The sequence below is a fragment of the Mizuhopecten yessoensis genome, unplaced genomic scaffold, assembly GCF_002113885.1.
Source record: "Mizuhopecten yessoensis strain PY_sf001 unplaced genomic scaffold, ASM211388v2 scaffold5875, whole genome shotgun sequence".
Lineage (NCBI taxonomy): Eukaryota > Metazoa > Mollusca > Bivalvia > Pectinida > Pectinidae > Mizuhopecten > Mizuhopecten yessoensis.
Window position 1 is genome coordinate 54,842 of NW_018406267.1, and position 15,513 is coordinate 70,354.

At 36.1% G+C, this 15,513-nt stretch overlaps 1 protein-coding gene across 1 annotated transcript in view; it reads left to right on the plus strand.

Moving 5' to 3' along the window:
* The first annotated feature begins 487 nt into the window (after positions 1-487).
* LOC110451183 (ras GTPase-activating protein 1-like) overlaps positions 488-15,513 on the plus strand; it is a 27,658-nt gene continuing 12,632 nt past the window's right edge. Inside the window, exons 1-17 of the mRNA XM_021499056.1 lie at positions 488-660; positions 2,485-2,634; positions 3,289-3,424; positions 3,950-4,020; positions 5,065-5,182; positions 5,768-5,852; positions 6,759-6,903; positions 7,270-7,345; positions 7,653-7,758; positions 8,258-8,340; positions 9,399-9,472; positions 9,909-9,999; positions 10,374-10,606; positions 11,927-12,003; positions 12,836-13,008; positions 13,910-14,069; positions 14,547-14,689. Coding sequence (XP_021354731.1) covers positions 494-660; positions 2,485-2,634; positions 3,289-3,424; positions 3,950-4,020; positions 5,065-5,182; positions 5,768-5,852; positions 6,759-6,903; positions 7,270-7,345; positions 7,653-7,758; positions 8,258-8,340; positions 9,399-9,472; positions 9,909-9,999; positions 10,374-10,606; positions 11,927-12,003; positions 12,836-13,008; positions 13,910-14,069; positions 14,547-14,689 — 2,088 coding nt within the window. The 5' untranslated portion in view covers positions 488-493. The remainder of the gene's footprint in view (positions 661-2,484; positions 2,635-3,288; positions 3,425-3,949; positions 4,021-5,064; positions 5,183-5,767; positions 5,853-6,758; positions 6,904-7,269; positions 7,346-7,652; positions 7,759-8,257; positions 8,341-9,398; positions 9,473-9,908; positions 10,000-10,373; positions 10,607-11,926; positions 12,004-12,835; positions 13,009-13,909; positions 14,070-14,546; positions 14,690-15,513) is intronic.

Sequence of the window (15,513 nt, forward strand, 5' to 3'; positions counted from 1 at the left end):
GGTACAATCACGGACTTAGATAATCTAATTCCGTGGTACAATTAATTGAATGGTATAATTTGGCGTTCCTTACACCTGTACATTACAGAAAGTGTGTTATAACATGTATAAACACTTGTCTTTAGGGTTTTTGATGTAAGCAGTAAACTACATAGTTTCATGATTACACACTGACTCGGCCTATGATTCGCGTAAAATATAATTTTGATAATTCAACTAGTTTTGACCTCAAATGAGTGAATCCGAGTAGTCTTTTTAGTGTTTATTGAATTATCTTCAGTGAATATGACAACCACAAAAATGGACAGGTTAACCTATGAAATCTTAGAATTAATTGAGGAATTAAATTATTTATTGTTTATGTGTAATAGTATAGCCTATATAAATATCGTACTATTTGCGTCTCTGACAGTACAAAATCTGTACCAGATGGCGGGAAATAATTTGGACCAATCAGGATAGAGATTAGCATTCTGCGGCGCACACGCGGAAAATGGCCGACCACAACAAGTCGGGTGCCTGGAGTCCAACGTCTCCGGGGGGAACGACTGATGATAGCGTAACTATGGAGATTGGAGATGAAGATGACCCCCTCTCTGAAACGCAAGAATGTGTGGAGGAATTGGTGACTATTCCGATGACTGCACCGCCTGAAAATCAGTAGGTCATCCGTCATGAACAGTCGAAGAAACTTTGCAAACTCGCAGACAAGTTCGATGAGTTACTTTATCTGCGAGTATGGTGGGGCTACATTGTTTAGTTTTGATGATTGTTTGATGATTTATATGTAACTACTGAGAAGTGTATACAGGTATTACCGATGTGAGCCTTTGAAGACTTTGAAAGAATATTGATATGTCAGTATGTAAACAATGCAAGCCTTTCCTTATTTGGGATTGGTTATAAGTTGAACAAGTACATTTATCAAGTGTTAAATGATTAGCCACAGTTATCATGTTAAACCCTACAAATGATTGATATTTCTTGCTATAAATATTTATAATCTACTGATGTCAGAGTTTATGTATGTTTCCATGCTGACAAAATGATGTTTTAAAAAATTGTGTTCATAAAATAAAGATACTTAGTATTGATTCTGCATGAAAAACCTGATAAAGTCGAATATCAGTAGAATACAACACACAAATTCTTGAACTTATGTTAAAATGTTTTAACTCGCACACAATTAGGATCTTTCTGAAATGCTAAACATGTATGTCACTGATTTGACACTGTAAAGGGGAGATAACAACAGTTCCCCAGTTATAAGGAAGAACACAGATTTTGTGTAGGCGTTAATTAGATCCGTGTGCTATAGAAACTCAAGTATTTATAATCAGTACACACGTGAGTCACAGATATTGAGGTCACCTTAGATAGGCACTTATAAACATATACAATTTTTGTATCTACCACATGAGCATGTACATATATTTGATGATAACTATCATTTCCTTCCACACTGCTCTTGTGTATACACATGACATAATCTTCAACCTGTTGTAGATGATCATAAATGAGAGGAAAAAGATGTATACTGGTATACGATTGCTTAAAAAAACAAAGATTAAAATAACCTATAATGAGTGCTAATTTCATTATTAGAGAAACTACTTCTTTTTTATCAAACCCATTAGATGTTTACACCTATGCAAAGTAAGGTTAGCATTTATTTATAGTATCAATAGACTTTTGACTTAAGAACTTACTATCTGATAAAAAAAAATCAATGATATATATATTGAAAAAGGTATTTTGTGGGAAATTGGTAACAAAATATTTAATTATTTACTGTAAAATGCATGCTTGTAATCTAAACATGAAATGAAATTTTCATGATGAAGCACATCTTCCCAAATATGTGCCCCTCAAGGAGCCCCCACCTACGAATTTCATTTTATCGTTATATTAGCGTTGTCTCCTGATCATGAGTGCCACACATTGTTTTTGTCTCTCCTGGAAGCCCCATATAAGTGTTGTTTTTACACATTCAATAATGTCACATATTTGTACATCAGGCCAATTCATGTGAAATATCTTTCATGAATCATTATCCTGGGTGAACATCAGAGGTGTTATTGTGAATGTTTAACTAATGTCTGTCAGAAGGATAATGTTAAAATGATCAAGCAATATGATCTTTATATTCTAACCAATAAGAAATTGATAAAAATCTTACTTGCCAACTCTCCCTATTTAGGAGGGAGACTCCCTATTTTGAACCCTTAAATTTAGCATGATCAACCAGTGAATTTTCTACTAAACTATTCCTAAGATCTAATTATTTCATTTTTAAAGAACAACTCAAAATAAGTCATTTAAGGTTATTTTGTCTCTAGGTCTCTAGTTTTGAGCATGCAGAATCTCCTCATGGAAATTTTAAAAAGTATGAGGCATTAGACATATTTTAACTGCTCCCTCCCCCAAAGTTGGAATTCCAATATATTCTGATAAAAGCAACCTTTGCTGTACATGTGTTCACAGATGGTACCATGGACGGCTGGGGCGTCAGACAGCAGAGGAACGTCTTCGGTCAGCAGGCGAGATCGGCAGCTATCTTGTGAGGGAAAGTGAAAGTAAATCAGGCTCCTATGTCCTGTCTTACCTTGGCAAGAATGGACTCACCCACTTCAGGTTTGAACAATGTTAGGCGGAGTTATAAATCTCAACACTTAAAATCTTTACCTGGTTGCCATGGTGACAAGATGATCAGAACTGCCTGACCGACATGTAAAATTTCTGCATCTTTTTGCATCAGACCTGGGTTCGTACTTTCTTATATAATTGTATCACTGTCTCAATCATGTTGCTCAAATGTGGTCATATTTCAGTATGGAGTCAATGTTAGGGTTTGTACTTTTGGTTGATTGAATCAGTTTACTAGGTTAAGTTGCTTCTTAGAAAAGAATCCAAGTCCGCAACTGTTAAAGATTAAAAAATATTCGTTATCAGTGTCCCAAATAAAAAAATGTTTACAGAAAATATTTACATTTTTCTGTGTTCGTTTATATGATATCTATTCCCTGAAAAATAAGTAGCTTTAAACAATATTGTAAAATTGAAAAAACAGTATGCCAAGAAATACAGACAGAGTTAAAACTTGAACTTGAAGACAACAATAGGAACTGATGAGACATCACTTACTTACGCAATAATACAAGGAGTCAGATACAATGTACTTCCATTGAGTATTTCCTGCACCACATATGCTATAAAACTGTTGTTAAATCTAGAGACAGCCTCAACGAAGATAAGATATAATCATGTTGTTATGCTTTTTGTTGACAGGATATCTGCTATCTGTGGTGATTACTACATTGGGGGCCGGAGATTTGAGACGCTGTGCCTCCTGGTAGGATATTATACATCACAGTCCTATCTTCTCAAAGAGGAACAACTAAAACTGCCAGTCCCTCCACCTGAGGTAGGCCTGTACTATCGTCTAATGTCATGTATAAGGTACATCATATAGCATCATTTACAGAGCAGTTAGTTTTTGTCGAGTTTAATTACCCAGGGGTCAAAACTAACATTTCTTTTCAATTGCAAGCTTTCTTGAGAAAGAGTTCTAAATACTTAATTGTTTGCTTCCTAAAGTGTACTTTTGTGTTCCCGAAGAAATCATTTGAATACAATTTCTTGCCTAATTCTAGTAAAAAAGATAATGCTGAAATTAATTTCCATCATTGATGTACTCTGGCGATACAGACAAAGTGACATATTTTTGTCAAGATTACTCGACTGAAATTATATGATGGATAGGGCTGCTACTGGGCTATAACAGAAATTTGCTAGAAATGAATGAATTTTTAATTTAGATTTCTTATGGTCTGCTTGTATTTAGTAGGTATTAATTATGTTACCATGGACTTTCATATAAACAGAATATATTGTTGTCACTGAGAAGGTGAGTCTGATCACTGTTTAATCCATTTGCTCCTTTCTGTAGCCAGTGGATGACAGGAGGCGGGTGATAGCACATCTTCCCTTCTCTAAAATGCCAGAAACAGATGAGCTGAGGTAAGTACTTAAACTCATTTACCCCTGAAGACACATTTTAACTCTTCCAATTCAAAGGCTGGAATAGTTCATTATGAAATGTCAGGGGTGAATTAATTAAGCAAAAATATTTAATGTGTCTTCTTTCCATGTTACCTGATATGTTAAGCATTGAATTGCTTTCACTTGGCATTCATAGTCAATATGTATGCCATGTGGATGAAGACAAATACTGTGAATATGGTAATATTGTTCCCCTTAATGGGGAATTTACAGGCATCCATTATACTTTCGTATTGCAAATGAATGTTAGCAGTGACATGCACAATTTAAACCTGCAAATGTATTGTCCTGCTAGATATTTAGGACAATTTATTTTAAATGCAATGAATTAGTTCTCGGAGATTTTTTCCCTGTCAGGGCTATTCCAGAATTAATGGTATGGGGGAGGTGGGAGGTACTGATATAATTATGTTATGGCAGGTAAGATTAAAACCAGATCTGTCTACAAATCCTGATATTAAATGACTATTAATATATTGTGGGTGGTGGGGTCTGTAAAAAAACTGCCACCCACCCCTCAAATATGTTTTTTTCTGGAACAGCCCTCAACATCAACTGGTAAACAGTATACAGTTTTACTGTCAGTTAACATCACATTGTTGATGTAATAAGATGCTGCTATAGTAATGCTGCGATGGGAAAAATGTCAACATATGAGGTACATTGTTTGAGAAAACAATTTCTTATTAAAGAATAGATGCACTACTAATTATTTGATTAGCTGTAAGGAGATGCTGCTATAATAAGGTTGTCTCTGCTGCAGTGGAAAAATATGAGGTACATTGTTTGAGGATTTTTTTTTTTTATTAAAGATGCACTTCTCATTATTCAACAGTGTCTGATGCCGAATCTGGTGTTTACATCATTCAATTGCATTTTACCTCTGGATATATGACCGTTAATGGACTTTGGTCCATAGTGCCTATTTTGGGGTGTACAGCCAATCTTTAAGCTGCCATACAGCTCTCAGCTCTTTGTAATTAAACTGTTGCTTTGTTTCAGCTTTGAGAAAGGTGATGTGTTCGTGGTACTGAACGAGATGGGGGATGGTTGGCTGTGGGTTAAAGCTCAGAGAGTGGACAAGGAAGGACAAATACATGAGGCTCTAGTGGAGGACCTGGTGAGGCTATCAACCGTTTACTCGTGAGAGTGTATTAAACTGGGGCCTGGTCGTTTATGCAGAACAACCAGTTTGTTCGTTTTTAAATATAACAATTTTGGGTATAAATTCTGGCGGACCTGCTTGCCCTTGCGAAAAAGTGTTTTATTTTCCAAAATGAAGGCAAAATGAGGAATATCTTCCCAATTCCTATAAACAAAAAATCTATATTTTGCCATTTCATGTAGGAACAGGCTGTAGTAATACTAGGGGAGAAAAAACACTTATAACTCATAATACTAGGAGTACTGCAGAATTCCAGCTTCATATGTCAATACACATATTGAGGGGCACTACACCGATGCATCAAATGTAGATTGTGACCTCTATTTTTCATTTCATTGACTTTGGTTAACTTCAGGTTTAGCTCCATTTCCATCAAAGTGGAAGTTGGGGTTTTACTGACATTTTCTCCCCATGAATAATATAAATAACAACAACACAAAATATTTTAGACATTTTCATATTGCATGTTGTAAAGAGATAAAAACAGGCACTGTGTTGATTTTGTTATATTAATATGACGCGTACCTCATTTCCTTATAGAACGGGAGTATAGATCCTGATGAGACGTTGCCATATTTTCATCCGGGCATAACAAAGGAGGACGCAGTGGAGAAACTCCGTGAAGGTTGGTTATAGTGGCGAGAAACTCAGTGGAAACTTGGTTAACATTGGTCACAAAGACACTTTAGAGATGATTGATGGACCAGTGGATAAGGTTGGTTATTGAAGAGATGAACTTTGAAGATAATGGCTTTGAGAAGGAGACTCGCAGATATATTGATTTCTTATTCCTTCCCCTCCCCTCCTCATTCCCCATGATTTTAATGATGCTTGTCCTACCTTTCTTTCTGCACAATAATAAATTTGGTCTCTATGGGGCAACTTCATGCCTTACAGTGTTTCCTTATTAAAGGGCTTGACCAAAAATCAGAGGTCAAGGTTACTGTTATTATTAACAGAAAACTTGTCTCAGCACAATAAATTTAGTTAACATGAATTGATGAAAAAATATTTCTTCACCATATCTCAATTAATGAAGTAGCACTCAACTTAATATACTGCATAACATGAAATGTTCGCTGTGTATAAACATTCAAGGTTTTCGTTGTTGCTATGAAACCATGAAAATAAATACAATGAATTTGGTTAATATACTTCCCTTCTATTTGTTTATATGGGGAATCCAGGAAAGTTTGTACCATGAAACAATCTAAATGGCTTTAAACCACGAAAGAAAATACATGCAAAAAAATGTCATGTAATGCTTTCTTGTGATTGTTTTTCAAGTTTGGAGGTCAGAGATGTAGGTCATGTTACTATAAATAGAACTTAATGTTCTGCACCACACAAATATCAAGGCATCAGAAAACAAACCATGTATTCCTGACGTTAACACTGATCAAGGGTACACAGGTTACTTTGTGTTCTATGTAAATTTTTGAAAGCTTTCATCAGTATCACTGAATTTTAAATAACAAAATGCATATTTAACGGAAAAGACAATCATCGTGGTTTGTTTGTTACACACTAGCGGGCCAAGGAAGTTTCCTGGTGCGTCCAAGTGAAAACTCCCCAGGAAATTACTCCCTGTTTGTCCTTTGTGATAAGACTGTGCAGAGATTCCGCATTGAGAAAGAGGGAAGACAGCTCTTCATGGGAGGCCGCTACTTTGATGGGTATGGTTACTGAAAAATTGACAATTTTCTTGAAGCAGATAATTGAGGACAGCAAAAGTATGAAGTAAAGGCCTGGGACATTTGTGTAGTTGCTTATTTTCACAAGGGCTTCAGTTTCATGAAATTCATAACAATGCACTAACTCAAGCACTTTTGACTCTTTCACACTTTTGTGAGGAAAGATATAAAAATATATATAGAACTGCTGTGAAAAGAATTTGCCTTTAATCTTAAGACGTGTAAGTAGTCCTGGCAAAACGAAATTGTAGGCAATTCCTTTGTTTATCAGTAATTTTGCTCACATGAGTCCAAGGCTCCTGTAGACTCGCTTGTGCAATGAATTAAACATGGATTTGTGTTTACCAGATTGGAGGCAATTATTGAGAGATACAAGAAGGAAGAGATAGTAGAGAGCTTTACCTTGGTCACACCTGTTTGTAAGGTAAATATGGGTTGTTGTGTTTAAGGTAAGGGTGGATTGTTGTGTTTAAGGTAAAGGTGGGTTATTGTGTTTAAGATATCAGGGTGGGTTATTGTGTTTAAGGTAAAATTAGGTTATTGAGAGCGGTGATTATTTTAAATATAAGAATCAGTTAAATTTGCTTCAGTCAAGAAAGAATCTGATCAGTTTTAAGCAAAGAGATTTTTTTTCTTTACAAAATGTGAACAGCTGTTTTTTTGGAGTGATTGAATTGGAATAAGCCCATTTTGACTGTATGATAAATGATGATGATCTGCTGTGTTTGAAGGGGTCAGCCGAACACTTGTATGACTCCATCAGACAAAGCTCCCGAGGACCCATCACAGGACGGGGGCAGAAATTGGATATGCAGGGCTACCTCTTCATTAAAAAGAGTAGGTATCAAGGACAGATCTAGGTAGACTTCTGTGAATCACTTCATTTTTGTGTGAGATTGATATATTATTAATTTGCCAAAGACTTATTTACATATTTAAATCTTCCATGAATATTTATTTTGTAAATATTTTTTTTTAAATCACAAATTTAAATCTTCTGCAAATGTTTATGCCATGAATAATGGGAAAAAATGTTAATTAGAGCATTCACAAACAAAAAATTACAGGCATATTTTGTGAAAAAAAATATATGCAAATATAACATGATTTTTGTCTTCTCCAAAACCTTTGCATCAATATCTATCATACTTGGCAGGGATCATCTGTGGGGGATGGGAATCAGAACTAGAATAGAAAACGAGGTGACTTATTAAGGCTCATGGTCTGATTACAGAGCTTACTATGCTAGCAATATTTTACTGACAACACTTGTCAAACTAAATAACATTTGGTACATCATATTCTGCTCATACGTTCCCTATACGATTACTTACAGGTCAAAAGGTGAAGAAATGGAAAAGCATGTTCTTCGTGTTACTTGGGCATGATCGACAGCTCTGCTTCATGGAAAATGAAAAGGTAGGTACAGTTTATGTATTATGACAGGAAATGAAATACTTTATAGAGAATAAGGTACAGTGAAAGAGTTTCTTTACTACTTGTATTTTGTATGACATGAGCGAAATAATTCATGAAGAATGAAAAGGTTCTTGTATTAATTTTGACAAGAATGAAATAATAAATATGCTTTGTTGTAAAACAATGCTTCTTCCGTAAAATAAAAACACCACTGATCTTCGAAAAAAGTTTCATTTTATTTTTATTTTTAGGTCACCTGAGCTTTAGCTCAAGTGACCTATTGCTATCCGTCTTCGTCGTCGTCCATCGTCCGTCGTCCGTTAACATTTAACATTTTCAACTTAAGCTGAAATACTGGCAAAGGGATTTCATTAATATTTCATGGGAAGGTTACTGACATCTCCCTGACCAAGTGTTGTTATTTTTCGGGTCGATCAGAAATCCAATATGGCCGCCACGGCCGCCATTTTTAAAAACTATTTCAAACTTAAAGTCAAGTTCTGCTGGGCCGATTGAACTGAAACCTGGTAGGAATGATCGACTCATGGTCCTGACAAAGTGTTGTTATTTTTCGGGTCAATCAGAAATCCAATATGGCTGCCACGGCCGCCATTTTCAAAAACTATTTTAAACTTAAAGTCAAGTTCTACTGGGACGATTGAACTGAAACTTTGTAGGAATGATCGACTCATGGTCCTGACAAAGTGTTGTTATTTTACTGGTCGATCAGAAATCAATATGGCCGCCATGTAAGTATTTCAAACTTAAAAACAAGTTCTAATTGGCCGATTTAACTGAAACTCGGTCTAGGAATGTTCAGCTCATGGTCCTGACAAACTTAAGTTAACGTTATACTTAACTATTTTGTACTCAAATTGGTACATATTTCAACAACAAAAATAAATACTGTAGGACTCAGGTGACCGTTTAGGCCCGCCTCTTGTTTTTTTAACTGTCAATTTAATTATTTTTCACAAATCTGACAAAATGGGCTGTCCAATACATAATGATACTACCTGAAATGTCACAATGTGATTATGTGGTATTTTATTTGACAGAGATCCAAGCCAAAGGGACTTATAGACCTGACCTATAGTTCATTCTACCCAGTCCATGACAGCTTTTTTGGGAGGTATGTTAGTACAGTCACCTTAGTTGGCCGTCAGGTCTGGAGCTTTAGATCATGGCTGTGTTGAATGTGGGATTGTTTTCAGCAATCAGTAAGATAACATTGTAAATCTTGTTGATTGAGATGGACTCTCCTCACTCAAAATCATTGGTGAAAATATTTTTCTGGCAAACTCTGGTTACAGGACTTATGATAATATTGTTACTTTGTATCATGTTCCCCTTTGAAATTAGACAACAAAAATATCTAATCAACATGTTCCCCTTTGAAAGGAGACACCAACAATCTTTAATCCATATTGTTATTCTGTTTCATGTTCCCCTTTGAAAAGAGACACAAAAGTTATTTACTGAAAAGTGAAGGTGTATGTAAGATTTGTGTAAAAGAAATTTGTCAGTGTTGATATCCTTAATTGAATGCTGTTGTGTTTATTGAGCAGACCCAACTGTTTCCAGCTCATTACTATAGCTAGCGCTACAAACCACTACCAGATTTATTACCTTTGTGCAGAAAACAGCGACTTTGCACAGGTAAGAGTTTCGCTGCTGCACAGGTAAAATTTGCTCTGCATGAGTTTCATGTTTGTTACACATTGTAACCTTGTAAAAGTTTCCCGGGTTAACTCGGTAATGATTGGAGATATAAAAATAAAATATCATCAGAGCAGAAATATCATATACGGAATATTGAGATATTTGAGTTATTATTTACATTTTTACTTCCTGTGCATGATAAGAATACAGACACTTAGGTGAGATACCTGTTGGGCTCATACATCCAATTATTGTCATATTATTTTCCTTCAGCTTTGTAAGAGTGCAGGACTGAATATTCTTGTCAGTAAGGAAATCAGGTTGAATGGTATAACGGATATATCTGTAACCATTTGTTTGTGTTTTTTCAGACATGGATAAAAGTGCTGAAACCATATTGTGTTAATACACAACCGACGCGGTCTCAGTCACGCTCCCTGAAGGAGTTGCGTACCCTGACAGTGGAGGTGTGTGACGCCCGCAGTATACCCACCAAGACCCTGCCACACCCCTACTGTGTTGTCTCCCTCAACAATGTGCGTGTGTGTCGCACACAGGTGGAGGAAGGCACCAATCCTATGTGGGATGACAAATTTATTCTAGAGTAAATACAATTTTTTACATTATTTTTGCAAGAGCTAAATTTTCGTGTATATTTGGCAGGAGACTCAAACCTGAATTAGAACCTTTCATGAATATAACTTCTAGAGATGATTGCAATGAATATTGAAACTGTGTCCTCTTGATAAGAATTCAAGTATCCATGAATAAAAGCTACAAGTCTAGTTCACAAAATTTAGTACAAAACTGAAGTGATTTACAGTACTCTCCTTGGTGATGTATCAAGATTTATTTTCCTTTGGTACAGAATACAACATCACTGAAAGGTCTTTGTATTCCTGGAAAACATCCTGATAGTTTTGACTTTGTCTTTTCTTTGTGTTCCTAGTTTACCTTATAAAATACAAACTTAGCTGATGCCTTCTGTGTGTGTTAGTCACCCAACCTTTCTCCACCCTTTTATTTTCTTTATTCAAACTGAACCAGAAGTTTGGCTTTGTAATTTTCAATTCTTGTTTTTTCGTATTTGCGGGCAAAAAGACGAAAGAATGAGAATTAAAGATTGTTGATTCTCATCTTTTGGGGATGAAACAACGAAAATTAAGATTTGTTGATTTTTGTCCCCGAAAAGACAAAACAACGAAATGGCACAAATCAGCCACCATAGTATTCCATACTGTATAGCGGTTATATTTTGTGGGAGTTTTAATTTTGCTATAGTCGCGCTTTAACTAATTTATCCGCAAATTCTTAACACCAACAATATTATATTAACCACTTTTACGGACCTGATCAGTGATCACAACATGTTAAAAATACTTATATTATAACCCAACACTGTTATGCAAGCTGAAATAAACACAAATCAGATTATCACCGGACAACTGGGCAGTCCATGTAAAAACAACACTTAAATATAAGTGGCTACAACAGGTTTATGTGTACACAGTAGGTGATTTATTGATCACAGTTTACTCCTACAAAGGTATGTGAACATCTGATTTTCTTTCAAGTGAAGTCACTGGCGGATGACGACGCTCGAGATCAGTGTTTTCAAAGGGTTTACCTGTATCCAATGTTAAACCCTTAAATTATGACAATCAAAATACTTTGCACGACACTTGAGATTCTTGTGCACAGAGAAATTTAACCCCCACGAATGAGTACTGAATACGAAACTGCGAAATATTGACCCCACAAATTTAAAGCGTTATACAGTATTAAGCAGATTTAAGCAGTGTTAAGTTAGGGTCCTTCTCTTTGGGCTATAAAAGGGAAGATACATCTCTATAATGGGTTACAAGGGAGACAACCCACTATAGAAGTTAGTATTAACAGTATAACTGATATTTCTACATTGCAGTGATATTCCATGTGACATAGAGGATTTCAGCATAATAATTTGTAATCACAGTCGACGAACAAAAGATCAGGATATTGGTAAGTACACATGTTATCTGTAAAATCACACTTGCCCATAGTGGTTTTGTAACTTTATCAATGGTTTTACAACCAATCTAACATATGTGTGTGTAGTTTACAATCCTTCTCCGTCAGCCCAGTCTCAGGGGTGTTGGTACTCTAGGCATAGCTAGTCTCTGTAAAGGCAGCAGGGGCATTAGACCCTAACCAGCCTTGGATGGCAAGTGCACTGGGCCCTTGCCAGCTTCAGGGGGTGCTTGTAAGTTAAAAGCTTAAAAAAGTTAAAGAGTTATAGCTTTAAATCTTTGTATGGAACGATAGACTTTTGAGAGGTGGAGGTTTGTGTACTAGGATATGAACACATGTTAATATTGTCAATTACTGTATACAGGGAATGTTTTGCTGTAGTTTAACTTTCGCCTTTTTTGCCTTCCCCAATGAGGGTGACTTTCTCATGACAGCCAATTGTATAGCACAACGTACAATCTATAGTTATTACAAATGTACATGTGATGGGTGAAATAAACACTGGGTGAACACGGATTGTATCAGGAAAGGGTGAATATTTGACGAAAGTTTCCCACTACACAGTATAAGTTTTCAGTACTTTTTGCTGCCATTGTAGACTAGGGATTCTCATTCTCGATTAAAAATGAGGCTGTTATAAGATGGTGTCTACTATATATGATGGTGCTATTGTTTGTTTTGAGGACAATGTGTTTTTGATAAAACTGCATGAGATCATCGTGTCCTCAAGAGAAGGAAATAATTGTTTCAGTACATAACATTGATTAAAAAGTGTCGTTGATTACAAAAAGCACTAACAAAGGTCATGTCTATAACTTTACAGCCAACATCACGATCCCTGTAGTGGATGTCAAGGACACAGACTGTTACGACAAATGGCACACGTTACAGGCCCTCAACCCCACAATGCGCAGCGACACTGGCTCCCTACGTATCCGAGCACGCTACCTACACGAGATCATAATGCCCGAGGATAAGTACTCAACACTCAAGGAGGTAATCCAAACAGGTCGTTATTGGTGCATCATCAGGTTGTCCTCAGGATTATGACATTTCAACATTTGGTTGTTATGTTATTGGTTGTCTTATCTTCATCTATGATGACAACATTTTTGAGCTAGAATTTAAAGGATAAAAAAGTAAATTCACGTGCAAAACTAAAACTGGAAATTTGAAACAGCTGCAGTTTCTGTATTGATCTTATTATAAGGCAATGTAGCTTTAATAGTTAATAATGTTTGGGTCAAATTTATATTTTGGAACATTTCATCAATAATACCAAATAAATATTCAAGTGTCATTAGTACCTTTTCCCAGGTAAGTTTGTTATCAGTTTTAAGGTTAGAAAGGAGCATTAAATCAAACAAAGATGGTAAACATCCTGTTACTTAGCAGAGAATACAAAGATGGTAAACATCCTGTCATTTAGCAGAGAATACAAAGATGGTAAACATCCTGTTATTTAGCAGAGAATACACAGATGGTAAACATCCTGTTATTTAGCAGAGAATACAAAGATGGTAAACATCATGTTTTCCTGTATTTCCTTTGAACATCAGAACACATAACTAGGTGTTCCATCAACATAAAGCGTAAGGTGTACAATTTAATATTAATTATGCATTTAAGAATATATACAATAACAGTTTGTTTATCCATGATGAACTTTTAATATCCTGTCTTTTTATGTAATCTATAATCTGAGGTCTAAGAGCAGCAAAGGTTTCTTTTTAAAGAACCATAATTTCCCAAACCTTTGACATTTCCTAGCCACTGTATGAGATTTAGATTAAATATTTACACTTAGTATAAAAATGAAAAGGACTTTATTTTCAGTAAAGGCAGGTATGATCTCTTGTTGGCTTTGTTTGATACAACTTACCTTTGATCTGTACAGCTCATCCTCAACGGTGACCTCAGTAACATTCTGGAGCTGTTTAACCTTTGTGGGAACGACCGTATACCTGTCGCTAAAGCTCTTCTACAGATCTTCAGACACGAAAAACAGGAGAAAGTCATTCTCAAGACAATGAATGACTTCGAAATTGCTAGGGAAGGTACGTATTTACTATAGTTGTCAGGAGCCAACTTATAGGAAATTTTGTAATCATGTGTTAAATGTTCTCTACGTTTTCAAGTATGAACATTTAGTTTCAGATGCTGTGGAAATACAGCATTTCAAACAAGGGTTGTATTCAGACACTTAACTGTACTGAATTCTGTTTTTAGTTCACTTTTACAAACTGTGTATTACCACAAATATGTGACGGAGTCATGAGACAAACCTCACAGACATTATTCTGAAATGAAAACATGTTATGACTTAAAGATTATGAAGCTACTGTTGAAGGTAACCCTAATTACATAGTATTCAGCATTACTTCAGTCAGTGTCCTTGATTTTGATGACTGGTCAGCTGGGAAATATTTATCAAATACCAACTGGTTGGATAATGCAAAGAAGGGGGAGATAAATGAATGAGGTAGAATTTGATTGTTGATATATAGTTGACTAACTATCATTTAAAACTACAGAGGAGGTATCAACACTTTTCCGGTCAACGTCGCTGGCGACCACTTTGATGGATCAGTACATGAAGATGACTGCCACACAGTTCGTGAGCAATTCCCTACAGGAAAGCATACTAAGGATCCTCGACTCTAAACAGTCGTGTGAGGTAAGGGGTCCCCAGTACAGCAGACACAGTAGTCTAGTGGCAGGACACCGGGCTCGTGACCGAAAGTTTGCGGGTTCGAGTCACGTCACGGCACTGTGTTGTATCTTTGAATAAGATATTTTACTCCGCTTGTTCCAGTCTTCTCAGCTGTAAATATGTACGTGGTTGGGCAGTGCTGGGATGGCAGCAACGGCTGTATGCTCCTCTGGGAGTTGAGAAAGATTGCTGGTTGCAAAGGCCCTATCACCACGGATAATAATTTGTGAACCGCTTTGAGACGACCTACGAACTAGGCTGTGATAAAGCGGTATATAAGAACCTCGAATAATTATTATTATTACAGGAATCTGTTGTTGTTGGAGATTTAGGAACTAGAAACTTAGAATCTATATGCTGATGCACTAAAGACTTAGGAACTAGAGACTTAGAATCTATAGGCTGATGCACTAGAGACTTAGAATCTTTATGCTGATGCACTGGAGACTTAGGAACTAGAGACTTAGAATCTATAGGCTGATGCACTAGAGACCTAGGAACTAGAGACTTAGAATCTTTATCCTGATGCACTAGAGACTTAGGAACTAGAGACTTAGACTATATAGGCTGATGCACTAGAGACTTAGAAACTAGAGACTTAGAATCTATATGCTGATGCACTAAAGACTTAGGACCTAGAGACTTAGAATCTATATGCTGATGCACTAAAGACTTAGGACCTAGAGACTTAGAATCTATATGCTGATGCACTAGAGACTTAGGAACTAGAGACTTAGAATATATAGGCTGATGCACTAGAGACTTAGAATCTATATGCTGATGCACTA